This window comes from Akebia trifoliata, chromosome 8, assembly GCF_017979445.1.
Source record: "Akebia trifoliata isolate Shusen 1 chromosome 8, ASM1797944v1, whole genome shotgun sequence".
NCBI classification, from domain to species: Eukaryota; Viridiplantae; Streptophyta; class Magnoliopsida; order Ranunculales; family Lardizabalaceae; genus Akebia; species Akebia trifoliata.
Window position 1 is genome coordinate 45,305,609 of NC_141382.1, and position 19,258 is coordinate 45,324,866.

Below are 19,258 nucleotides of genomic sequence, written 5' to 3' on the forward strand. Positions count from 1 at the left end.
TGAAAAGATAATTTCTCATGAGGAAGTGTAAATCGACAAACTGCACATTAAAAGCCTATTGTCGAAATCCATCATTTAAAAAACTTCTCACCAAAGAACATAGATCATAGACATATGGAACTTGCAGGTACTTACAAAGTATTTTGAGAATCTGAAAGGATTTGGTAGAACTTTCTTTTACAACGACAGACACTTTCTTTCCTGCCAAGATTCTAGTTAGTTTATAATAATTAACATTGTATTTGTTTGATATACACCAATATAACCAATATATCCATTGCGCCAAGAAGAATTGAGTAAGTATAAATCCTATGATTTACTCTTCAGACAATAATGTCAGCAAATTTAAGACACGTCGATACACATCAGTAGGAACTATATGAAGTGGATCTCTTGTGCGAGTTTGAGGTGGATCTCTTGTGTGAGTTTGAGGTGGCATGAGAGCCCCCCAAAACTTTAGCAAATTTCATCAACTTTTGCTTCTCAGGTGCATTTGGATCCTGATCGAGCAGATAGTCTTGTGGCAAACCATTATCACTGCCCTCCCTCAGAACCAGTCTCTTGTACCCGTAAGAGGATCCCACATCACTATTTCTTGGATAGCCTTCCACATCTCTGATATCTTCAAGGTTTCGGTTCCTCATTCTCTCGATGTCTAAAGAAGGCCTCAACAAACTATGGGATGTAAGGGTGATCTTATTCCTCTGTTCATCTGTTTTGGATTCAATTGTTGTAAGAGCTTTCGCTGAAATAGTAAAACTGGGCTGAGAAGAAGCGGAACCGCAAGAATATGACCTCCTCATTTCTTGGAACGAACCAGCAGAATCTGATTTTCTTCTTCCCGAAGTCAGAACTCTGTTCACCGATGAAGCCCCACTAAGTTTGTGACTCTCCTTTCCACGTACAAGTCTCTTAAGCTTGCTGAAAAATTTTGATTTGGTCGAACTGTTTGTTCTTGTGGCAGAAGAAATGTCAACAGAAGTATCATCTAAGTCGACAGACTCAGTACCGTTAGAATCTTGAGAGGATGACCAATACCCGGAATCAAAATCCATTAGGCTCATACCCTTATCGATTCCCTCCGAATTTGAGTATTCAAGTATGAGCTTTTTGGCTTTCTCCTCTGACCTTGGGCTCAAGGTCCTGCTTAGTTCCCTTGCAACTGTTTTACCAGGTGGGCCTTGATAGTTCCGCAGCTCATAACGTAAGCACGCATTCACCCATCTGAGATAGACCAACTCCTCAACATCAGCACAGTGGTTCACTTGGAGTTGCTCGATTTCCTTCGTTAAATCATCGTTTTGTTGACTCAATCGGTGGTTGGCTTCCTCCAATGCTTCAAGCTGCAACCAAACGTTCCCACAAAAGAGAATCAATTTGACCGTAGTGGGAAAATGATGAAAAGACCCCAAAAAATAAAAGATAAATTAATGAATGAATTACCCTTGGAACCTCCGAAACAGAAGCAGAATCTACGATAGGTTCCAATTTCCTCTCCAAGTTGGAATTTTCAAGCTGTAATCTCGAATTAACGCTCCTGAGATCGACTAATTCTTCCTCCAACTCCATTAATTTCTGCAATTTATTTTGAGTAACTTTATCTTCCCAAGTGGACTCGTGCTCTTGATCATGCAAGTTCATGACTTTCTGCTGAAGAGTGGAGAGTTGTTCCTTGTTTTGCTCCACATCAGACCTAACCTTCCCCTTGAGAAGCTTTATTTCCATTCTTGCTGATTCAAGCTCGGCCATTACTTTCGAATAATCAGCAAGTTGTGCCTCCAGTTTCTTGTTATTAGCCTGCAAAGACTCAATCTTGAGAGTGAAAAGCTTAGTCTCCATAGTGCTAATCTTTAATCGATTCTGGAGCTCCATAATGGTAGTATCTTGCTCTTTAAGGCCATAATACTCAAGAAGTTGAAATTCAAGATTCCTCTCTCTTTCTCGAAGGTCTCGAACCATGGTCCTCAGGTTTATGATCTCTTGCTCCATCTCCTTGTTTGATGCTATTTTAATTGTTGTAGGTGTCCCAACGTCATCATCCTCCGGAGAAGCCCCAGTATCAATAGGGGGCATCTCAAGCTCCTCGAGCACAAGATTGTTAAATTCCGGTATGAGGAATCCTTCTTCTTCCTCAAAATGTCTACTATGTGGAGAGAACCCAATGAACGGATTATCAATGTTTATCTTCGGATGAGATGCCTCTTCAAGCCAGAGAGAAGTCGATGTCTGATCAAACAAAATTAATTCCTCTTAGGGTCATCATCATTTCTTGGTTTACAATCTTTACGATACAATCCAAAAGGTTAAAAATTCACCCTTTTTTTTATATTAAGAAAGAGATAAGAGATAGCATAACTTAGCCACTTAATTATCTAAATTGGCTAAGACAGATTTTATGCATATCCTAGCAATCAAACTATACTTTCTTAAAACCCATATTACCTGTTTTAGTAGCAATTTCCATGATGGATTTCATTTATTCCTCAACAATCCTAAGTTCAAATCAGAACCAATCAAATTTTCCTTTATAGTTTATTTTAATGATTTTATGCATATTCTAGCAATCGAAATATTTTTTATTAAAACCCATAATTCTTTAGAAACAAGTCAAAAAATATTGCTTTAGTCGTAGTTTCCATGATGGATTATATGTATTCCTCACAATCCTAAGTTCGAATCAACACCAATCAAATTTTCCTTTATAGTTTACTTTAATGATCCTATGAACTCCTCACAAACCTATATGATAACCAAAATTTATTAAAGAAAAGAACTATTTCCATAAATTCAAAGGCAAGATCAACACTTGGGTTTATCAATCTTACTTTGTTTTCTGGTGTGATCAAAGCAGTATCGATGCAGGAAGAGGGCGTCACGGCTTTTTCATCTTCATCAATTTTTGTATCAACAGAATTAAACAAATACATAATCATTACAAGAAGAAATTATATTATATATGAAATAATTGAAGGCTAAAAAAAAATAAACCATCAAAACAAATAAGAGAGAAAAATCAAACCTGAAGAACACGTCGGGGGCGAAGGAGGAGAACGGGTTGTGGGACGGATTCTTGTATTTCTGATATGGGAATAGAGAAAGCCAGCAAAAGAGAGAGCCAAAGCCACACCTAATTTCAAAATCAAAGGTTTCACATCCCTATTATCTTTCACCATCTTCATCCCCAACTACAACTACTACTACTATAACAATATCTCCAATTATAATTCAAATAAAGTACAAAACCACCCATCTCATCTCAGATTAATAAACAAAATAATAAAGCTCTTGGGATCTCAAATCCTTCTCTAAAACCCTCCATCTACCTGAAAAGAGGGCAAATGTTTCTTATAACACACCATCTCTAAGATTGAACTAAATACAAGAAAAATAATAATTCTTTAACTCAGATTAAATCAAACTAGACGAACTATGAGAAAAAAAAAATGAAATTAAACAGAACCCAGACTAAATCTTTGATGGATTGTTAGAGAGAGATATCTTCAAAGTCTAGTCTTACTTTAATAAGACTTTGATTCTCTTCTTACTCTCCTGGCTGGCTGAAGGGTAGTTGCGTATGAGACTAAAACAAATGAAAGATTTGGATTTATTATAAATGAAAGTTACATCAAAGAGGGGGTTAGTTCTGGAAGATCACAAGACACTTGATTCCCAAATCCCAACCCAACCAACTAATCCAAAATCAAACGAGTGGGTTTCGATTTTTGGTCTTTATTTAAATATGGGTTTAGTTTGATTTGAGGTTTAAACCCTTGACTCACTTTTCATCGCTTCCCTCCATTTCTGCTTTTTTTTTTCTTTTTCTTTTTTCTGTCATCTTTTACGTGAGCTCTTTTTTTTTTGTTTGTAATTAAATAATTTATTTGTTCTTACTCTCTTTTTAGTTATAATTATTAATTTTCCAAAAATTAAAGCCAGCAAAAATTTGCTTTTTAATATTATTTTTTTTTGAGTTCGAATCACGTGGGAAACGAAGTTTTCCACTCGACAAGACCCATTTCTTTGTTTCTATAATTGCGAATGTTTGCTTTCGTGGGTTTTAATTAAATAAAATGTTTAACTAAAGATAAGGATGATTTAGATTGGATTAATGGGGAAACGGGTCAGACCCAATAACCGTTCTGATCCAAAAACTCCAGGTCTGGATTGGGGATTTGGGTTTTGATAAGGATTCTATCCAACAAAGATCCAATTTAATACTTCATCATTTTTTTATTTATCAAATCAACATGATTTTTTTTTTTTTAAATATCTTGGTTAATGCAATAATGCCCCCCTCAACTCCTTCCACTCGTTGTGATCGATGATTCAAATTATTGAGATTAACGATGTGATTGGTTCGTTTATCAATTAAGGATTTGAGTTTGACATTTTATAGGATTGAGGGGATGTTAAGAAAGAAAGAAAGATTTATTGATTGTGTTGTTAAGATACCGCCCCAAAAGTCAAGGTGCATTTAAAAATAAGTCTTTCTCGTGAGGTATAAGAAACAATGATATTTCAGCATATTTCATTTTTCCAACCACCATTAAATAGAAGTTCTTCCTGGGTCGGTCCTAATTTTTTGGGTGATTTTAAACATACCCCTCTACATTAGGGTACTTAACTACTTATCACTTTCAACGCAATTTAAAATAGAAAATAACATTTTCACATCAAAATTTTCTTCATAATACTTGCATAAGAGAAAAATGCTATGAATTGTCATTTTCGATAATAATCCATCAAAAAGAGCAAAATGACAAACCGATCAAAAGAAATGAAAGAACAAGTTAACATCAAGGACGATAGTCTATTCCAATCTTTTGATGTTAATATCGTGCTCTATGTTCTTTGATACGTCTTCATCAAAGAGAAGAAAATATCCTGACTTAACATTCTATTCCAAAATAAGAGAGTAAACTTCTTACCCTAACCTAATAGAAGTTCTCAAAAAATTTACTTATTTTGCGGGACAAAATAAAAAAAAGGTATTTTTCCCAAAACATGCACAACTTATGTCCAAATTCTGATTTCGATATATTATTCATTTTAATTCCCAAAAACATGAATAAATTATTTTCAGCAAGTTCACTAGTAGGTATTTTTAATTTAAAGTGATGAATTTGTTGGTAATTTATCAAAGAGTTTCTCACTTTAAATTAAAAATACCTACCAATGAATTCGTTGAAAAATGATTCATGCATGATTTCAGAATTAATATTAACAATGTACTCAGAATTTTGTCATTTTCAACACACAAAATGGTAATTCACCCAAAAAAAAAAAAAAAAGGAGAGATTCTATTGCCACCACATTGTGCTAATGCCACTCCAATTCATATGTAATTAGCACACATATTGGGGTAACGTTAGCAAAAGCTGGTGTGGAAATAGAAGCTCTCATAAAAAATTCTTACTTCATATTTTACTTTCGGTTCAATCTGGTTGGACCGCCGATCAGACCGGGTTATATCGACCCGGTTAATCATTCAGGATAACTATCAATCTTTTAAAAAAATTAAAGACCACCATAATTTAAGTATTTGACTTATAAAAAGGTTGGGTCTATTTGCACACACCGAAATGATAAAAGGCACTCACTTACGTAACTTTTGTATTAAAAAAAATTACTAGTTCCCCCTTTCATTTTGGGTTATTGCACAAAGCATCATCTACTTAATAAAAAATCAAAACTCACTTTCTTCTTCTTCCTTCCGTCCTTCCTTCCTCCCTCCCTCTTCTTCTTTTTCTTCTTCTTCATGTTCATCTCCTTCTGAGTTTTGTGAGAGGTTGAATCAATGAAGATTAGGTATTTTTTTTTCAAGTTATCTAATTTCTTTCATTTTTTTTTAATTTATCTTGTATTTGGTCATCAAGGGAGATGGAAAACCGCTATTAAAACCTTCAAACAACGATTTTAAATTAAATAAACTAAGTTTTTTTAGCAGTTTTATTCGGTAGGTAGGTCCTACCAAACATAATTTTCTCAAGTAAATGGTTTCAACTCGATTGGAAGTGTTAGGATAAGAAAAACAAGTAAGATCAAAGAAGAAGAAGAAGAAATGGTTGGATACCTTTAGGTGTGTGTAATAAGCAATGGAGGTTAAAAAAAAATATTACGTGTGTGCAAAGAAGGTACTTTGTGCAGTTTGGTCATTCGAGACAAAATTATCCCATATGCTGCGTCCTGGTTCATGGGTGGGGCTGTTGACGATGATGAATTCCAAGATACCTTTAGGTGTGTGTAATAAGCAATGGTTTCAACGAGAATGGAGATGATGAGGATGATGGTACATAGGCCCTGCTTGATACCCTTTTCATAACAAATTTTTGCATCTTTTTGGATGGCAAAGTGATCATTTTCCAAAGGAATTTGTTTGTGGGGGAGCGCAAAAATTTGTTGTGATGCAGGTAATGAAATACTGGCACCTAATAAAATTTGCGATGATTTGCAAGGAGCAGCTGAGCACTTGTAATACTGCAAAATTTTAATTTATGTACATTACGAAGACATGCAATATGCCAAGCAGTGACTTATTCCAGTGGATTTTGCTTGAAGACCTTCAAGTCAATTGGGTTGTCTTGCTGAGGATTCATTCGATCTCCATATGCAGCACAAAAACATTGGTTAGAAGATTTTCTTCCCAGTAATCACTGAATTTAATAACTGTTATTGAGGTCCTAAAGGTATTATTTTTCTTTGTTGAGATGGAAAGTTATCTTTGGCATGGTTCAAAGTTTTGTTCTGTTTTCGAATGTTTCGGCAAAACATTCAAGATTTGTCTGGGATCGAAATGAAACAGCCCGTGAAACCTTGAACACTTTAGGAGTGTTTCGGTGTTGGAATGTTCTGTTTAAGACTTGATTTTTCTCTCAATCAGAATGTTGCCTTTGAATTAGATTTTAAAACTTCATCTTTGACACTAACATAAATTTAGTTTAGCTAAGGTCCAACCCTCAGAGTAGTACCCTGACTTGATTGTTGAATGGACTTTGTACAAGGGCGATTGTTTTCTAGGCAAAAACTATTAACCTCTTTTTAAGAGCATGCTGACCAGTTTGTAGATTCAATATTTTTCTTGGGAAGTTATGTAACTTTTGCCTGAAAAAAATATTGCGAGTGAATCCCATTTTGAGCCCAAATGAAACACAAGTCTGAACAATGGATGATCACCGAATATATCTACTTTGACATTGTTGTCAGCATGCACCGTTCATAGTGTTGTTGCCTGCTTCACATTCTTTAACTCTCTCTTTCTAAGAACTAGAAAGATAGAAAAACAAAAATAAAAAGTGTATGGATGGCAAATTTCACATTAAACAAATTTGCAACAAAATCATGCTCTTTTATTAGCTAAGTAAAGCATGATCACTAAAACAAAGGAGTTGCAACTAAATCTCATATTGTTCAAAGAGTTGTGCTGGAGTGACTTCAAGATTGGACATATTGGACCTCACATCTTGATGTGAAAGTGGATATGAACCATAGATGCTTTTTCACTCGCATCTCAAGGAAAAGTATCCATGATTCCCATAGACTTTCACGTCAGGGTGTGCGTTGTGGGGTCCAATCTTGAGTTCACGTCAGTATTATTCTTGTACAAAAAATCATATGAACCACATAGACCTTTCCAACAAGCTTTCTTGTGATTCATGTCAAGATTCAACTCATCTACTGATTCTGCTAGATCAAAGAAATTGATAGAAATGACTTTCTGCTACAACCCACCCCAATTCATGAACTTCTTGATCTCATCGTATAAAACCAAAATTGCAGCAACTCATCTACTGACTCTGCTAGATCAAAGAAATTGATAGAAATGACTTTCTGCTACAACCCACCCCAATTCATGAACTTCTTGATCTCATCGTATAAAACCAAAATTGCAGCAGCACCAGTGCTCCTAAATATGTTTGAAACTGCACCACGGTAGAATGAAGCCACCCCTTCCAATCTATATATCTTACTCCAGCACTCCAGGGTACTATGGTACATTGGTTTCTCCAAACCAGACTGCATCATCATCCTCCTTCGGACAGTATCAAATGGGTAAGAAAACATGCCTGCTGAGGTTGTTACTGCTTGGGCCACCACCCAACGCTTCCACAATGCCAACTCAGGTTTAGATTCTTCTGACATCATCTCTTTCACTGTATCAAAGCCCCCAAAATATAAACCACGATGGATAATCATCCCATGTAGGGAGGCAGGAAGGCCTCTATATATTCCCCTGATTCCGTCTTTCTTGCGGATGGTGCTCAGGAAGTGACAGATTCCTCTAAATTGGCGAGCCTCGGTCTTCCCGATGTCAGCTGCAAGGCGTGTATGAGCAATGTCAAGTGGGTAGATGATAATGAGTGTTGTACAACCTGCTGCGGCTCCCGCCACGAAGTTGGCAGGAGCACCAGACATGAAATGATGACCTGGAGATTTGTGACTCCTTAAAATGTTTTTGTATAGATCCTGCATAGTGGGGGCATAAATGCATTCTTTTGTAACATTCATTAACAAGATGAACGAGTGACCATAAATGCAACAGCATAATGCATGTATTATTTTCAAATAGTATACATCCTTTTCACACATTTCAAAGTTTGAAGTATCCATGTTAGGGGGAGCATGGCAAAAATTGGTTTTATTAGTAATATACTAATTTCAGAAGCTACATTTGTCGAAGAGAGCATAATTAACATGCAAGAGACTCAATGGAAGATGATCAGAAAATGCGAAATACAATTTTTGTTGTTTGTGGGAAGTAAAGCGTGGGAAAGCATAGATACTGAAGCACCAGGATCAAGCATGCCACATAATGCTGAGGTCTCAAATGAAATGATTGTGACTTGGAGACTAACCATTAAAATCCCTCAAAATGAGGAAAAGTGATACAAGAGAGTGGAGCAAACCAGCATTGGTAAAATCCTAAGGTATATAAATTTAAAAAAAAATTAATTGATTCTTATTATACTTCTCTAAAACGTTCGTATGAGGTCTACCAACTTTGGAGCCACAAAAGGACACGTCAATCTCTATTTAAACTTGACAGAACTCCAATTATCAAAATCATTCATATGGAGTTAACTATTACTGATGGACACAGGGATATAGTTACAATTTCGGAACATTTTCATGAAGCCACGCTTTCTTGTTTGTATGCAAGTGGAGGTTCGCTTGTTATTTGGTCGTCAAATAAGAGTAAGTGGAGGTCTAGTATTTCTATCAGTATGAAGAAATTTCTTCAGTTCTTGTGGTCCTCATGGGCGAGTAGGTCCAAACTAGTACCAAGCTTTAAAATCTCATCTTGAGGCAATGATTCAGTTAGGAGAAAAAGTGAGATGCTCTTGACCAAAATATTCCGAGACATTCCTGAAACATTAAATGTTTCGTTCCAGTCTCGGATGAAACCGGAATTTTCTACTGAAACATTCAGAAATAGAATGAAACTTTGAACCTTGCCAGTTCTCGTACATGAGTAGCTAAGAAGACTCTGAGAAAACTTGGCCAGATCCTATTCTTTTGATTAGAGGTTCATTTCCTTGAGGAGATATAATGAATGTTCCACTAGGCTAGCATTGAATATGCTTGCCTTGTTGAGGAACTACGGTAGGGGATTCTCCTTTAGGTGTAAGCACATCTAGTTGGAGTATGAGCATCTTCGTGACTTATTAGAAGGATGGATTTAACTCGTCCATATGTTTGGATAGGCTCACGGAAATAAATCCTTGCAGGAGATCTCCAATGTCAGTTTAAAGAAATAATTTCAATCATGCATATCCTCTACCTCCCTAAAAAGTAAGTTAATTTTATTACTTTTTTTTTGTTTAAAAAATTAATCAAAAATATTTTCTAAACACATTGCTTAGAATTAATAAATAAACAGTTGTGATTTTCAAGCGGACAGATGGCTTCAAAGAATAGAGGATTTGGGAGAATGGGATTATTGGTAAAAAAAAAAATGAAAAATCTGATGATCACATCCATACTTACACTGCCTTCAACTCTTTTCTATAAATAATTAAATCTCCTTATTAGAGTGAGTAGATGAATAGTTGCATAGTTCAGATAAGATTTCTTTACCTTCTTTTCTTAATTGGTTTTCTCTAATATCTCATGGTTGAATTTAACTTTCCAAACTTCAATTTTTCCACTTGCCCTCTATTCATGGCTGAATTAGCATGTAATGTCTATAGTATTTAAGATTTATAACCTCGTTTGCATTCATAAGTGTCTGATGATTTTCTCTCATTTTACATTCCAATATGTGTGACTACTTCTCTCATTTTTAATGCATTTGTGGTCACATATATAGTATTTTACAAAATTATTAAATCAACTTTTTTTTTAACGTTTGCAAAATGTGCATATATCTAATTTTTTTAAATTTTTTTATTTCTATCAAAACAATTATGTATATTGTACAATCACATTTGATATTTACTTATTTATCTTTGTGAACCTACATTCAACTAAATGACATAAATCGATCATTATCAATTTTTTTGTATACGAAAGAAATACAATTACAATTTTGGATATATGACTATTTTCATAAATATTAAAAAGTTGATATATGGTTGCATCCATTCCTTTTCTCAAGATCTTTAATATCATTTCAAGCATCTATGACTTCATCCTCACAAAAAGACAAAAAATCCCCCAATGAGACTAAAGTTTTAAATGGTAATCACCAATAAACTTACACAAAGCTCCAATATATGGGCTTGAAAAATCCATTGAAACAATTTGTAGTAAGTTGCGTATATCGAGGGCATCCCAAATTTAGAGAAATATTCACGTTAGGGAAGCCCTCAATACACATGACACACTGAGATTGGTCAATCAAACTGAGATGTGGATTATTTGGTTCATTGAACCCAATGAACACCATTTCATGGATCAAGCTTTATGGGATCCACATAAATGCATTATTTAAAAAAAAAAATGGAATGAAATTGTTCTAAGGGGTCCAAACACATTTCCTACTTTTGATGAACAAAAATATAATTTCACAGTAACTTCTAAAGTCATAGTTATACACGTTCAAAACATTCACTTGCACACATATAGACAATCATACAACAAATGCAACTGAATGCATGTTCCCATTTCCAACTATATAAACTAAAGTAAAGTCTATGATAGCCACACACAAAATACATGCAAGGGCAAAAGACTATCATTCAACAGCCACCAAGGTGATCTCCCATTGGAGACAGTTGATTGACTTTATTTGATTTTTTATATTTTAAATTGTCATTTGTCTGGTAGTTAGATAGATTCCAAACTAACTCATTTAAAATTAATTAGTACGTATCTTGAGTACGAAAATTAGGACTAAAAATATGATATGAATCATACAGCCCACACATGCAGCCCCACTAATGAAGAGAAAATTTCAAATAGAGCATGTATAGAGGAATATGAAAGGTCCTATTCTAGAATTCCATAAAGACATCCAATAGCCACGTACTAGTGAAGCCCCAACACCAAACACTACACCTCTACTCTTGCTGCTTTCATTCCTGCCCATCTCCCATTCATCACTTGTAAATCAATATTTCTTGAGCATAAACACCAATAGAGGTAAGGTTTAATATCACCAGATCCATTATTCTTATCTTTAATTAATTGCTCTCACTCGTGAGTATGCAAATAGTCATATCAAAATATGTAAGTTCAAATAGTAACGAAGTCATCCCTCAGAGCCATTTCGGGAAACAATTTACGATGAGAAAGAACAAGAGCTCTCATGGATTACATTTCAAAATCATGAGCACTATACTTTTCATTCTATCAGATATCAGATGGCACAATAGCGCTCTTTTTCTTTTTCCCTTTTTTTCTTGGGGTGGGGTGGGGTGGGGGGAGGTGTCATGGGTCCTAGTATTATTATTATTATTTTTACAAAAGAGAAACTCCATCTATGTAGTGTTTCCTTCACACTATATTGACGGTCCCAAGCCCAGATAAAGGAGGATTGTGTCAGGTTGGCAACAAGTGTAAAAAAATCTTTCATCTCATAACATGAATCCTAACCATAATTTCATTCAATCATATAACCAAGGTGTTCCTCGAAGTGACACACTGTACCAAAGCCAGGTTGCAATGGGAAGTAGGAATAGGCAAGTGTTCTTGCATTAGACTAGACGAATGCAAGTAAAAAAGTTAGTCCAAAAGTGTAGGATCTGTCAAATCTTAAAGCTAGTAGATACAATCGGAAGAAAAATCAATATAGCTTGTTCGCAAGTAACAAAATTGGAAGGAGCAAAAGCTAAGAAAATTAATGGCTACAAGCTTTGACACGTAGGGAAAATAAAAAAATTAAAATGGTGTAGCTACAATAGATATTCATCTAAAGGGTAAAGTTGCAGGTAATAGTCGATCACTTATTCTCCTTTTTTTTTTTTTTTTTTACTTATCAAAAAAAAAAAGAAGAATAAGTGATCAACTATTAGCCATAAAACTAATAATAGAGAAGGAGATAATTAGCACAATGGTGCTCATGCACCCCAAGATGGATTATCAGAAAACATCAAAAGACAATTCTAGGAAGGCATCATAGAGGACCTAATCCAAATAAGAGACTTAAACGGTGTCATATATAGAGAGAGAAGGTACATAATATGATATGGTACTTGGAAGACTTAGGTTTGGTGAAAGAAATGAAATCAAAAATGAAATCCTTGAATTCATGATGCCATATGATCTTGTGAAAGTGAGCACGCATTTCAAAAGGAGGAAAAACATTGAGTTGCATTTTTTTTTTAATAGCGGAGCTAAAAAAAATCAAATCGACTTTTCCCTCAAAATGATTGTTAAGATTATCCTAGGGGAGAGTTTAACCACAAAACATAGGTTCATAATTTTAGATGTATACATTAAAAGATAAGAAAGGGAGTGAAAATTACAGATGTCAAAAATCGGGTAGTGGAATCTTAGAGGTAGGGACTACAGTGATATGAGATGATGCAGCTAAGGCCATTAAAATAGTAGCAAAAGAGTTCCTTGGGAAGACTAAAAGAATCACACTCATAAGGAAAGAGTTCCTTAATGGTGGAATGACGGAAAAAATCCATTACAGGTTGTGGGAAATAACTAGAGCTAAAGAAAACTTAAAAAACTATAAAATGATATATATATATATATATATATATATATATAACAGAAGTAAAGAGAATGATAAATTAAGCTAAGCACAAGGCAAATAATGATATATTATATGTAATAGGGTAGGTACTAAAGAAGGTGAAAAAGATGTCAACAAGCTAGCATGAATTATAGAAAGAAAACTAAAGATTTAGATAATTTAGATGCATTAAAGGCAAAGTAGAGAGTCTGGGTAAGTGATGAAAATAATAGGGAAAGATGACGGTGTTAGTTTCACTTTTCAGAAACTATTAGGTGAGGACCATGCAAGAGACTTCGGGCTAACAAGAAGAGCATGGTAAGTTTGAATTGACTTAGCTAACCAAGCTATTCAATAGTTAGTATTTTAAAAACAAAAGATGCCAAATGAATGGAGAAAAAGCATACTAGTACATATATAAGAATAATAAAGATATACAGATTTGAACCAATTATCGAGATATTAAATTAATGAGCCACACTTTATTATTATGATAAAGAGTAATTGAACAAAGGTTAGACAGAAAATGAATATATCGAAAAACTAATTGATTTTATGCTAAGTAGATATCAACTCTACCTAACCATCAATGCACAAAAAAGGGGAAGAATCTCTCTATGATTTTTATAGACCAAATGAAAGCATATGATAAAGTATTCAGAGAGTTAATATGGCGGATCTTGAGAAATAAAGGAGTTCCAAATGGAAATATTGATGTAAATTAAGGACATGTGTGAGAAGTCTGTGACTACTGTAAGAGCAAATGGACAACAGAGAAATGATTTTTCAATTACAATTGATTTACATCAAGGATTGGCTTTGAGTCCGCGTTCGTTTGCTCTAATTATAGAAGAAGCAATGGCTCATATTCAATAAAAAGAACCTTGGTCTATGCTATTTGCAGATGATGTAGTCAAGCAAGAGTTGGCGCAAAACTAGAATGATGAAAAAAGGTGGAATCCAAGGACTTTAGAATAAGTAGGACCATGACCAAGTATGTGGAGGGCACGTTCAGAAATACACCCTTAAAGAGTATGTCCAATAAAAAATGATGGTCTCAAAATGATTCGAAGTACTTTATCTCATTTCTATTACATATAAATATGGGGAGGTTGATGAAGATGTAGCCCATAAAAGCAGAACATGATAGTAAAAATGGAGGTGTGCTTCTAGAGTACTATGTGATCAACGCATACCAATCAACTAAAAGAAATTTTTATGAGACAACATCAAGACCAGCTATGCTTTATGGATCTAAATGCTAGATAGTCAAGAAGCATTAACCGAGTGAAGGTGCCAACTTAGCTAAGTTGGTAAAGCATGTGGAGTGTTGATATCACGACCTAGGTTCAAAATTTGTTGAACCCGCTTTCAGGCTAACCAATAACCCTTGCTTGCATAGCAAAAAAATATGTTTAACAAATTGAGTGTGGTGTAAATGAGAATGCTGAGCAAAAACTAGGACAGATAAAATTTAGAATGAATGCATTCAAGAAAATGCAGAAGCACCTCCAATAAATGCTAAACTAAAAAGGTCGATTGAATTGATTTGGGCATGTTCAATGAAGGCCAATTACAGCCCCAAAGTATGAATATGCAAGTTGAAGATGCTAAAAAGGGAAAGAGAGAAACCCAAAAGAAAATGGATTGAGATGGTGAAAGAGAATATGAACATATTTTCAATAACAAAATAGATAACCCTTGTCAAAATTGAATGAGGGAACAAGATTACTTTAGTAGACCCCAAATCCTTGGGAAAAGGCTTTGTTGATGGTGACAATTGTTATAGAAGATAGGTAATGATGACAACATTGGAACTATGGAGGGGTACCTTGGAAAACAAGGTTTTGAACAAGACAACATATTCAACAAAATTGTAAGGGCACCAAAAAGATGACATGTAAATCACAATTAAGAGATAGAAAATATGAAGAGATCATTTCCATTATCTAGGTTCAATGTTGCACAAAATGGGAGCGATTGAAGGGGATGTTGCCCACAAAATTACACTAAGAGACTAAAGTAGAGATGGGCCTCTTGAGTGTGGCAGAAGCGTAAGAAGCAAACTAAATGAAATTTTTTATAACACGGCAATAAAACAAACTATGAGTCTTTGTATTTTTCTTATTTTTTATTTTTATAAATAAAGAGATTTATTTATAGAAGAAAAATGAGATCAATGAGACCTCCTATACAAAGGACAAAGCCAAGCTAGATACCTCCCCCACCCCCCACCCCCCCCCCCCCCCCCCCCTCCCCCTCCTTTTTTTTTATAAGCTAGCTACTCCCCTTACTAACATATTCCCATCTAAACAATATATCTTCAAAAAACACTCCTTTAAACTCCAAAAATAACTTACACAAAAAAAATCAAAAGAACAATAATGCTAAGAATAACCTCCTGAAGGCTATGCTTAATAGTCCCTCCAAAAAATAGTATTACTCTTCACCTTCCAGAGACCCCAACACATGAAAAGTGGATTAAGATTCCATATCCTATGAGATTATTATAAAAAAAATAATAACTAGTTATATAAAAGAAAGGTTTTGAAAATGGAATCCTAGTCAAACTCTAACTAGGATTGTAGATGTCCTACATTAGTTGAACACCTCATATGCCAAATAGATAAACCCCAAAATTACACGAAGCAAAAACACACACACACACTTTTGGGGAAAAAAAGGACCAAAGCAAAGAGAATTGCAACTCTCAGATGAATCAACAATAACTGAATTCCATGACATGTACAAATGACCAAATGAATCCCAACAGACATCCATGTATGTATGTATCATCAAAAGGGTCTATACTTTCTTTTTCATTTGTTTTTTTTTTCTTTTTCTTTTTGAACATTTTTATGGGCAAGCTAACATCAACCAACTAAGACAATGGTTCCTGCCCAATGAGATTATACTTTTCACTTAAAGATTCCATATCTTTTTTTTTATTTTTTATTTTATATAAGTAATTTATTAAAAAGAGTAGGAGATATAAAGCATGCAAGGGTGGTCGAGGAGACCAACCCCAACAGAAGCAAGCACTAACACATACACAAGTCCCATCTAAAAACGAAATCCTCAAAAAACATGCCTTTGAAGTCTGGTCACCATTTACACCAAAAGAACATGAGACCTATGACGTTTAGAATGAACTCCTGAGTAATTGTTTCCAAGCCTTCGAAGATTCATTATTTCTCTCAAGCCATAACCCCCAAGTAATAGCAAAGGGAAGAAGTCTCCACAAGATTTTCTTTCTTCCCGCAAACAGAGACAAATCCCAACTCTGGAACAAAGAAAGGGTTGAACTGGGAGTCACCCAAAAGGTAGAAGAAATGAGACCACACTAGAGAAGAGACCTTACAATGGATAAGGATGTGATCCACGGTTTCACCATTCATATTACAAAGGAAGCAAAAGTTCGAGAGTGGGCAGTTTATAGAGCACAGCTAACCAAGCAAAAAAAATGCACCTTGACAGGGAACTTAAATGAGATTTGTGGGGAAGTGGTCAAGAAAGAAGTTGGGTATGTGCAATCCGTAAGCAAAAGACTTAATAGTGAAAATATTGCGTCTGTTGAGAATCCCCACCCTTTTATCGTTATCTGAGAAGGTCCATTGAGCCTGGTCAAGTTTGCTAGATTCTGCAATTCCTAGTCGTTAAAATCCCTCCTGAAGCCCAAATCCCACACTGACTCAAATCCCTCAAGGTTCAAAAAAGTAGAGTACGACATTTCTTTTATGGAGGAGAGCTCATATAGCCTAGGAAATTGATGGCACAAGGCAGAGGCAACGCACCACCACTCCTCTGAAAATCTCACCCTATCTCCTCTAGCCACCTTGAACCTAATCCACCTTCTAAAGACCTCCCCGACCTTCAAGATCCCTTTCCAAATACTACAACTACATGAAGATCTAACCTTCCACACCAAATCTCCAAAGTCACTTTGCTAGTAATGTCTGGTTCAACAACCTAAAGCCCTTGATCCTAGCCCCCCGTTCTTTTTAGATTCACAAATCACCTTCCAGTTAAACAAATGAATCTTCTTAACCTTGTTTTTGTCATTCCAAAGGAAATCCCTAATCATTTATCCAATCTCTCCTCCACCCTCCTAGGAATGGTGAATAATGAGAGGTGATAGACGGGAATGCTTGTCAAGGTACTATTGATTAACGTGAGCTTTCCCCCTATCTAAAGTATCTAGCTTTCCAAGAGCTAAGCTGCTTGTCCATGTGCTACAACACTGAATTCCAAATCGATGTGCATATATACTCTGCTCCCAGCGGCAATCCATATCTTTATTCATTGAAGTCATGAATTTGGCTTGAAACTAAAAAATTAGGTCAAATTCGAGTACCTCACACGTCTCCCATTCGTTTGACTATAATTCTTTAGGGTTCAAACAAGTTTTTATTACAAAACAAAAATCTCTTTCACATAAACCACCATCGTCTTCAACAAAACAAAACATAACCATTAAGCGGATCAAATCTAGATAACAAATATAATAACGAGAATCATAAATTGTACCTTAAGAGAGAAGTTGAGTGCGACCGAAGGATAATACCTAAGAACGCTACTTCCATTGCCCCTCCATAAAGAAATGATTCCTTCCTCCTTAACCGTCCGTACAATACAATCCAACATCCCTTTGAACCTCTTGTGCCCTCCTCCACTTCCAACAATGGCAACGTTGCTCTCTTGCGTCTGCAACAACAGCTTTGCTCTCTCGATTGGGGCGACAATTGTGTGAATCACTCCTCCCATCAAAGCTCCCGCCATTAGATCTCTGTGGAAATTCTCCACCCATGTAGATGATCTTGATCTTGTTATCTTTTCGTTACCATCTCCTCTCATTCCTTGTAGGGGTGCACACTGCGCACTCTTTCTGGTTCTTTGTTCTTCTTGTGAAGGTAGTTGTGATCAGATCTTTATTTCTCTTTCGAAAACCTAATTTAACGGAATTTCAGGTTTCGCGCGAGAAACCGTTAGTTACAGAAAACCTTCTGTGTAATCTTTATCTTTCGTTTTCAAGGTTTCAGATAAATGGACTTCTAAATGATTATATTTATAGATGATTAAAAACGTCGTGGATCATGTACTCGTGATGGCCCTCGCTTACATATAATATTCGATAGCGCACGCCCTATGACGGAAAAAAAATCGCCCCCAGATGCATACTCTTAGGCATACCGCTCACCTACCCACCATTGTTAAAATTTAGCATGATTGGTGATTTCTAGCCATTGGATTTGAGCACTTTTCTTGATAGATACATAATTAAACATTTTTTTTTTATATTAATAAATAAAAAGAGAGAGAGAGAGAGAGCCACATGTCCAAAAGCTTCATGGAGGTTTTCAAAGATTAGCTTATTTTTTTGTAAATTCGATGAACGATAAGCTTCACACATTTTCAATGATAACCCGAAAACTATTTAGGAAAAATCGGGTGGTCGACCATCTTAATCATCACCCAATCTAAACTTGGTATTGAAATTACATATGATAGTGTTGGTGTCAATGCACTTCGTAAAGTCTTGGGAAAATTCCTTAAAGGACAATGGGAGAGGGGTTTTTTTTTAAATGGTCCCTAAGTTTTGTGAGGTAGTTTGATAGGATATTTAGTCAACTTTTTATTTCTTAATGGTCCATCATTATTGTCGAACTCACATCTTTTTCATTTATTGTTGAAGTTAATTATGTGATTTTTATTTTTGGCAAAAACAATTAATTACCATTAATTTATAGAACGAGCTTTAAACTAGGGCTAGCAATGGACCAGTTCGGTATCGGATCAATACCACCCTAATGCTGATTCAAAATTTTTTAAACATGTACCCGATCCAATTTGATTGAATTAATGAATATGTGAATTGAATTTGATCCGTTTTATTTTATCTTTAATCTGAAATCGATCTGATCTGAACACATGCCTTATTTTCAAATTATCAATGTTAAAAAAATATATATATAAAAAATCATAAGAAATATAAATAAATAAATAAATAAAATGGTAAAATCTACTTTCCAACTACAAATATGAATGGAAACCAAATATAATAAGACATTTTATCTATATGTGTTTATTTGAAATTAAGAATAATAATAAAAAATTATTAACATATGTTTGGATCGT

General features: G+C 35.1%; 2 protein-coding genes across 3 annotated transcripts; both read right to left on the bottom strand.

Annotated features, from left to right (window-relative positions):
* Positions 1-141: 141 nt before the first annotated feature.
* Positions 142-3,698, bottom strand: LOC147397127 (protein CHUP1, chloroplastic-like). Of its 2 annotated transcripts, XM_086452611.1 has the most exons (4): positions 3,020-3,698; positions 2,826-2,887; positions 1,444-2,226; positions 142-1,343 (listed from the first exon to the last, which is right to left on the bottom strand). In XM_086452611.1, the coding sequence occupies exons 1-4, from the start codon at positions 3,177-3,179 to the stop codon at positions 366-368; spliced, it is 1,983 nt and encodes a 660-aa protein (XP_086308737.1). In that variant the 5' UTR covers positions 3,180-3,698; the 3' UTR covers positions 142-365. The 2 variants fall into 2 exon arrangements, with proteins under 2 accessions (XP_086308737.1, XP_086308738.1); XM_086452612.1 differs by lacking the exon at positions 2,826-2,887 and having other exon boundaries at positions 3,020-3,697.
* A 3,468-nt stretch (positions 3,699-7,166) lies between these two features.
* PM-ANT (Mitochondrial substrate carrier family protein) lies at positions 7,167-18,399 on the bottom strand. The gene is made up of 2 exons (XM_086452615.1): positions 17,651-18,399; positions 7,167-8,463 (listed from the first exon to the last, which is right to left on the bottom strand). Exons 1-2 carry the CDS (start codon positions 17,975-17,977, stop codon positions 7,831-7,833), a joined length of 960 nt encoding a protein of 319 aa, XP_086308741.1. The 5' UTR covers positions 17,978-18,399; the 3' UTR covers positions 7,167-7,830.
* Positions 18,400-19,258: the final 859 nt, after the last annotated feature.

Excerpts from the sequence above, each read along its gene's own strand:
- PM-ANT (XM_086452615.1), bottom strand. The coding sequence starts at position 17,977 with ATGAGAGGAGATGGTAACGAAAAGATAACAAGATCAAGATCATCTACA. Across the intron at positions 8,464-17,650 it reads CACTCAACTTCTCTCTTAAG|GATCTATACAAAAACATTTT; the intron begins GTACAATTTATG and ends CCCACTATGCAG.
- LOC147397127 (XM_086452611.1), bottom strand. The coding sequence starts at position 3,179 with ATGAAGATGGTGAAAGATAATAGGGATGTGAAACCTTTGATTTTGAAA. Across the intron at positions 2,227-2,825 it reads TGATCACACCAGAAAACAAA|ACATCGACTTCTCTCTGGCT; the intron begins GTAAGATTGATA and ends TTGTTTGATCAG. Across the intron at positions 1,344-1,443 it reads CTGTTTCGGAGGTTCCAAGG|CTTGAAGCATTGGAGGAAGC; the intron begins GTAATTCATTCA and ends GTTTGGTTGCAG.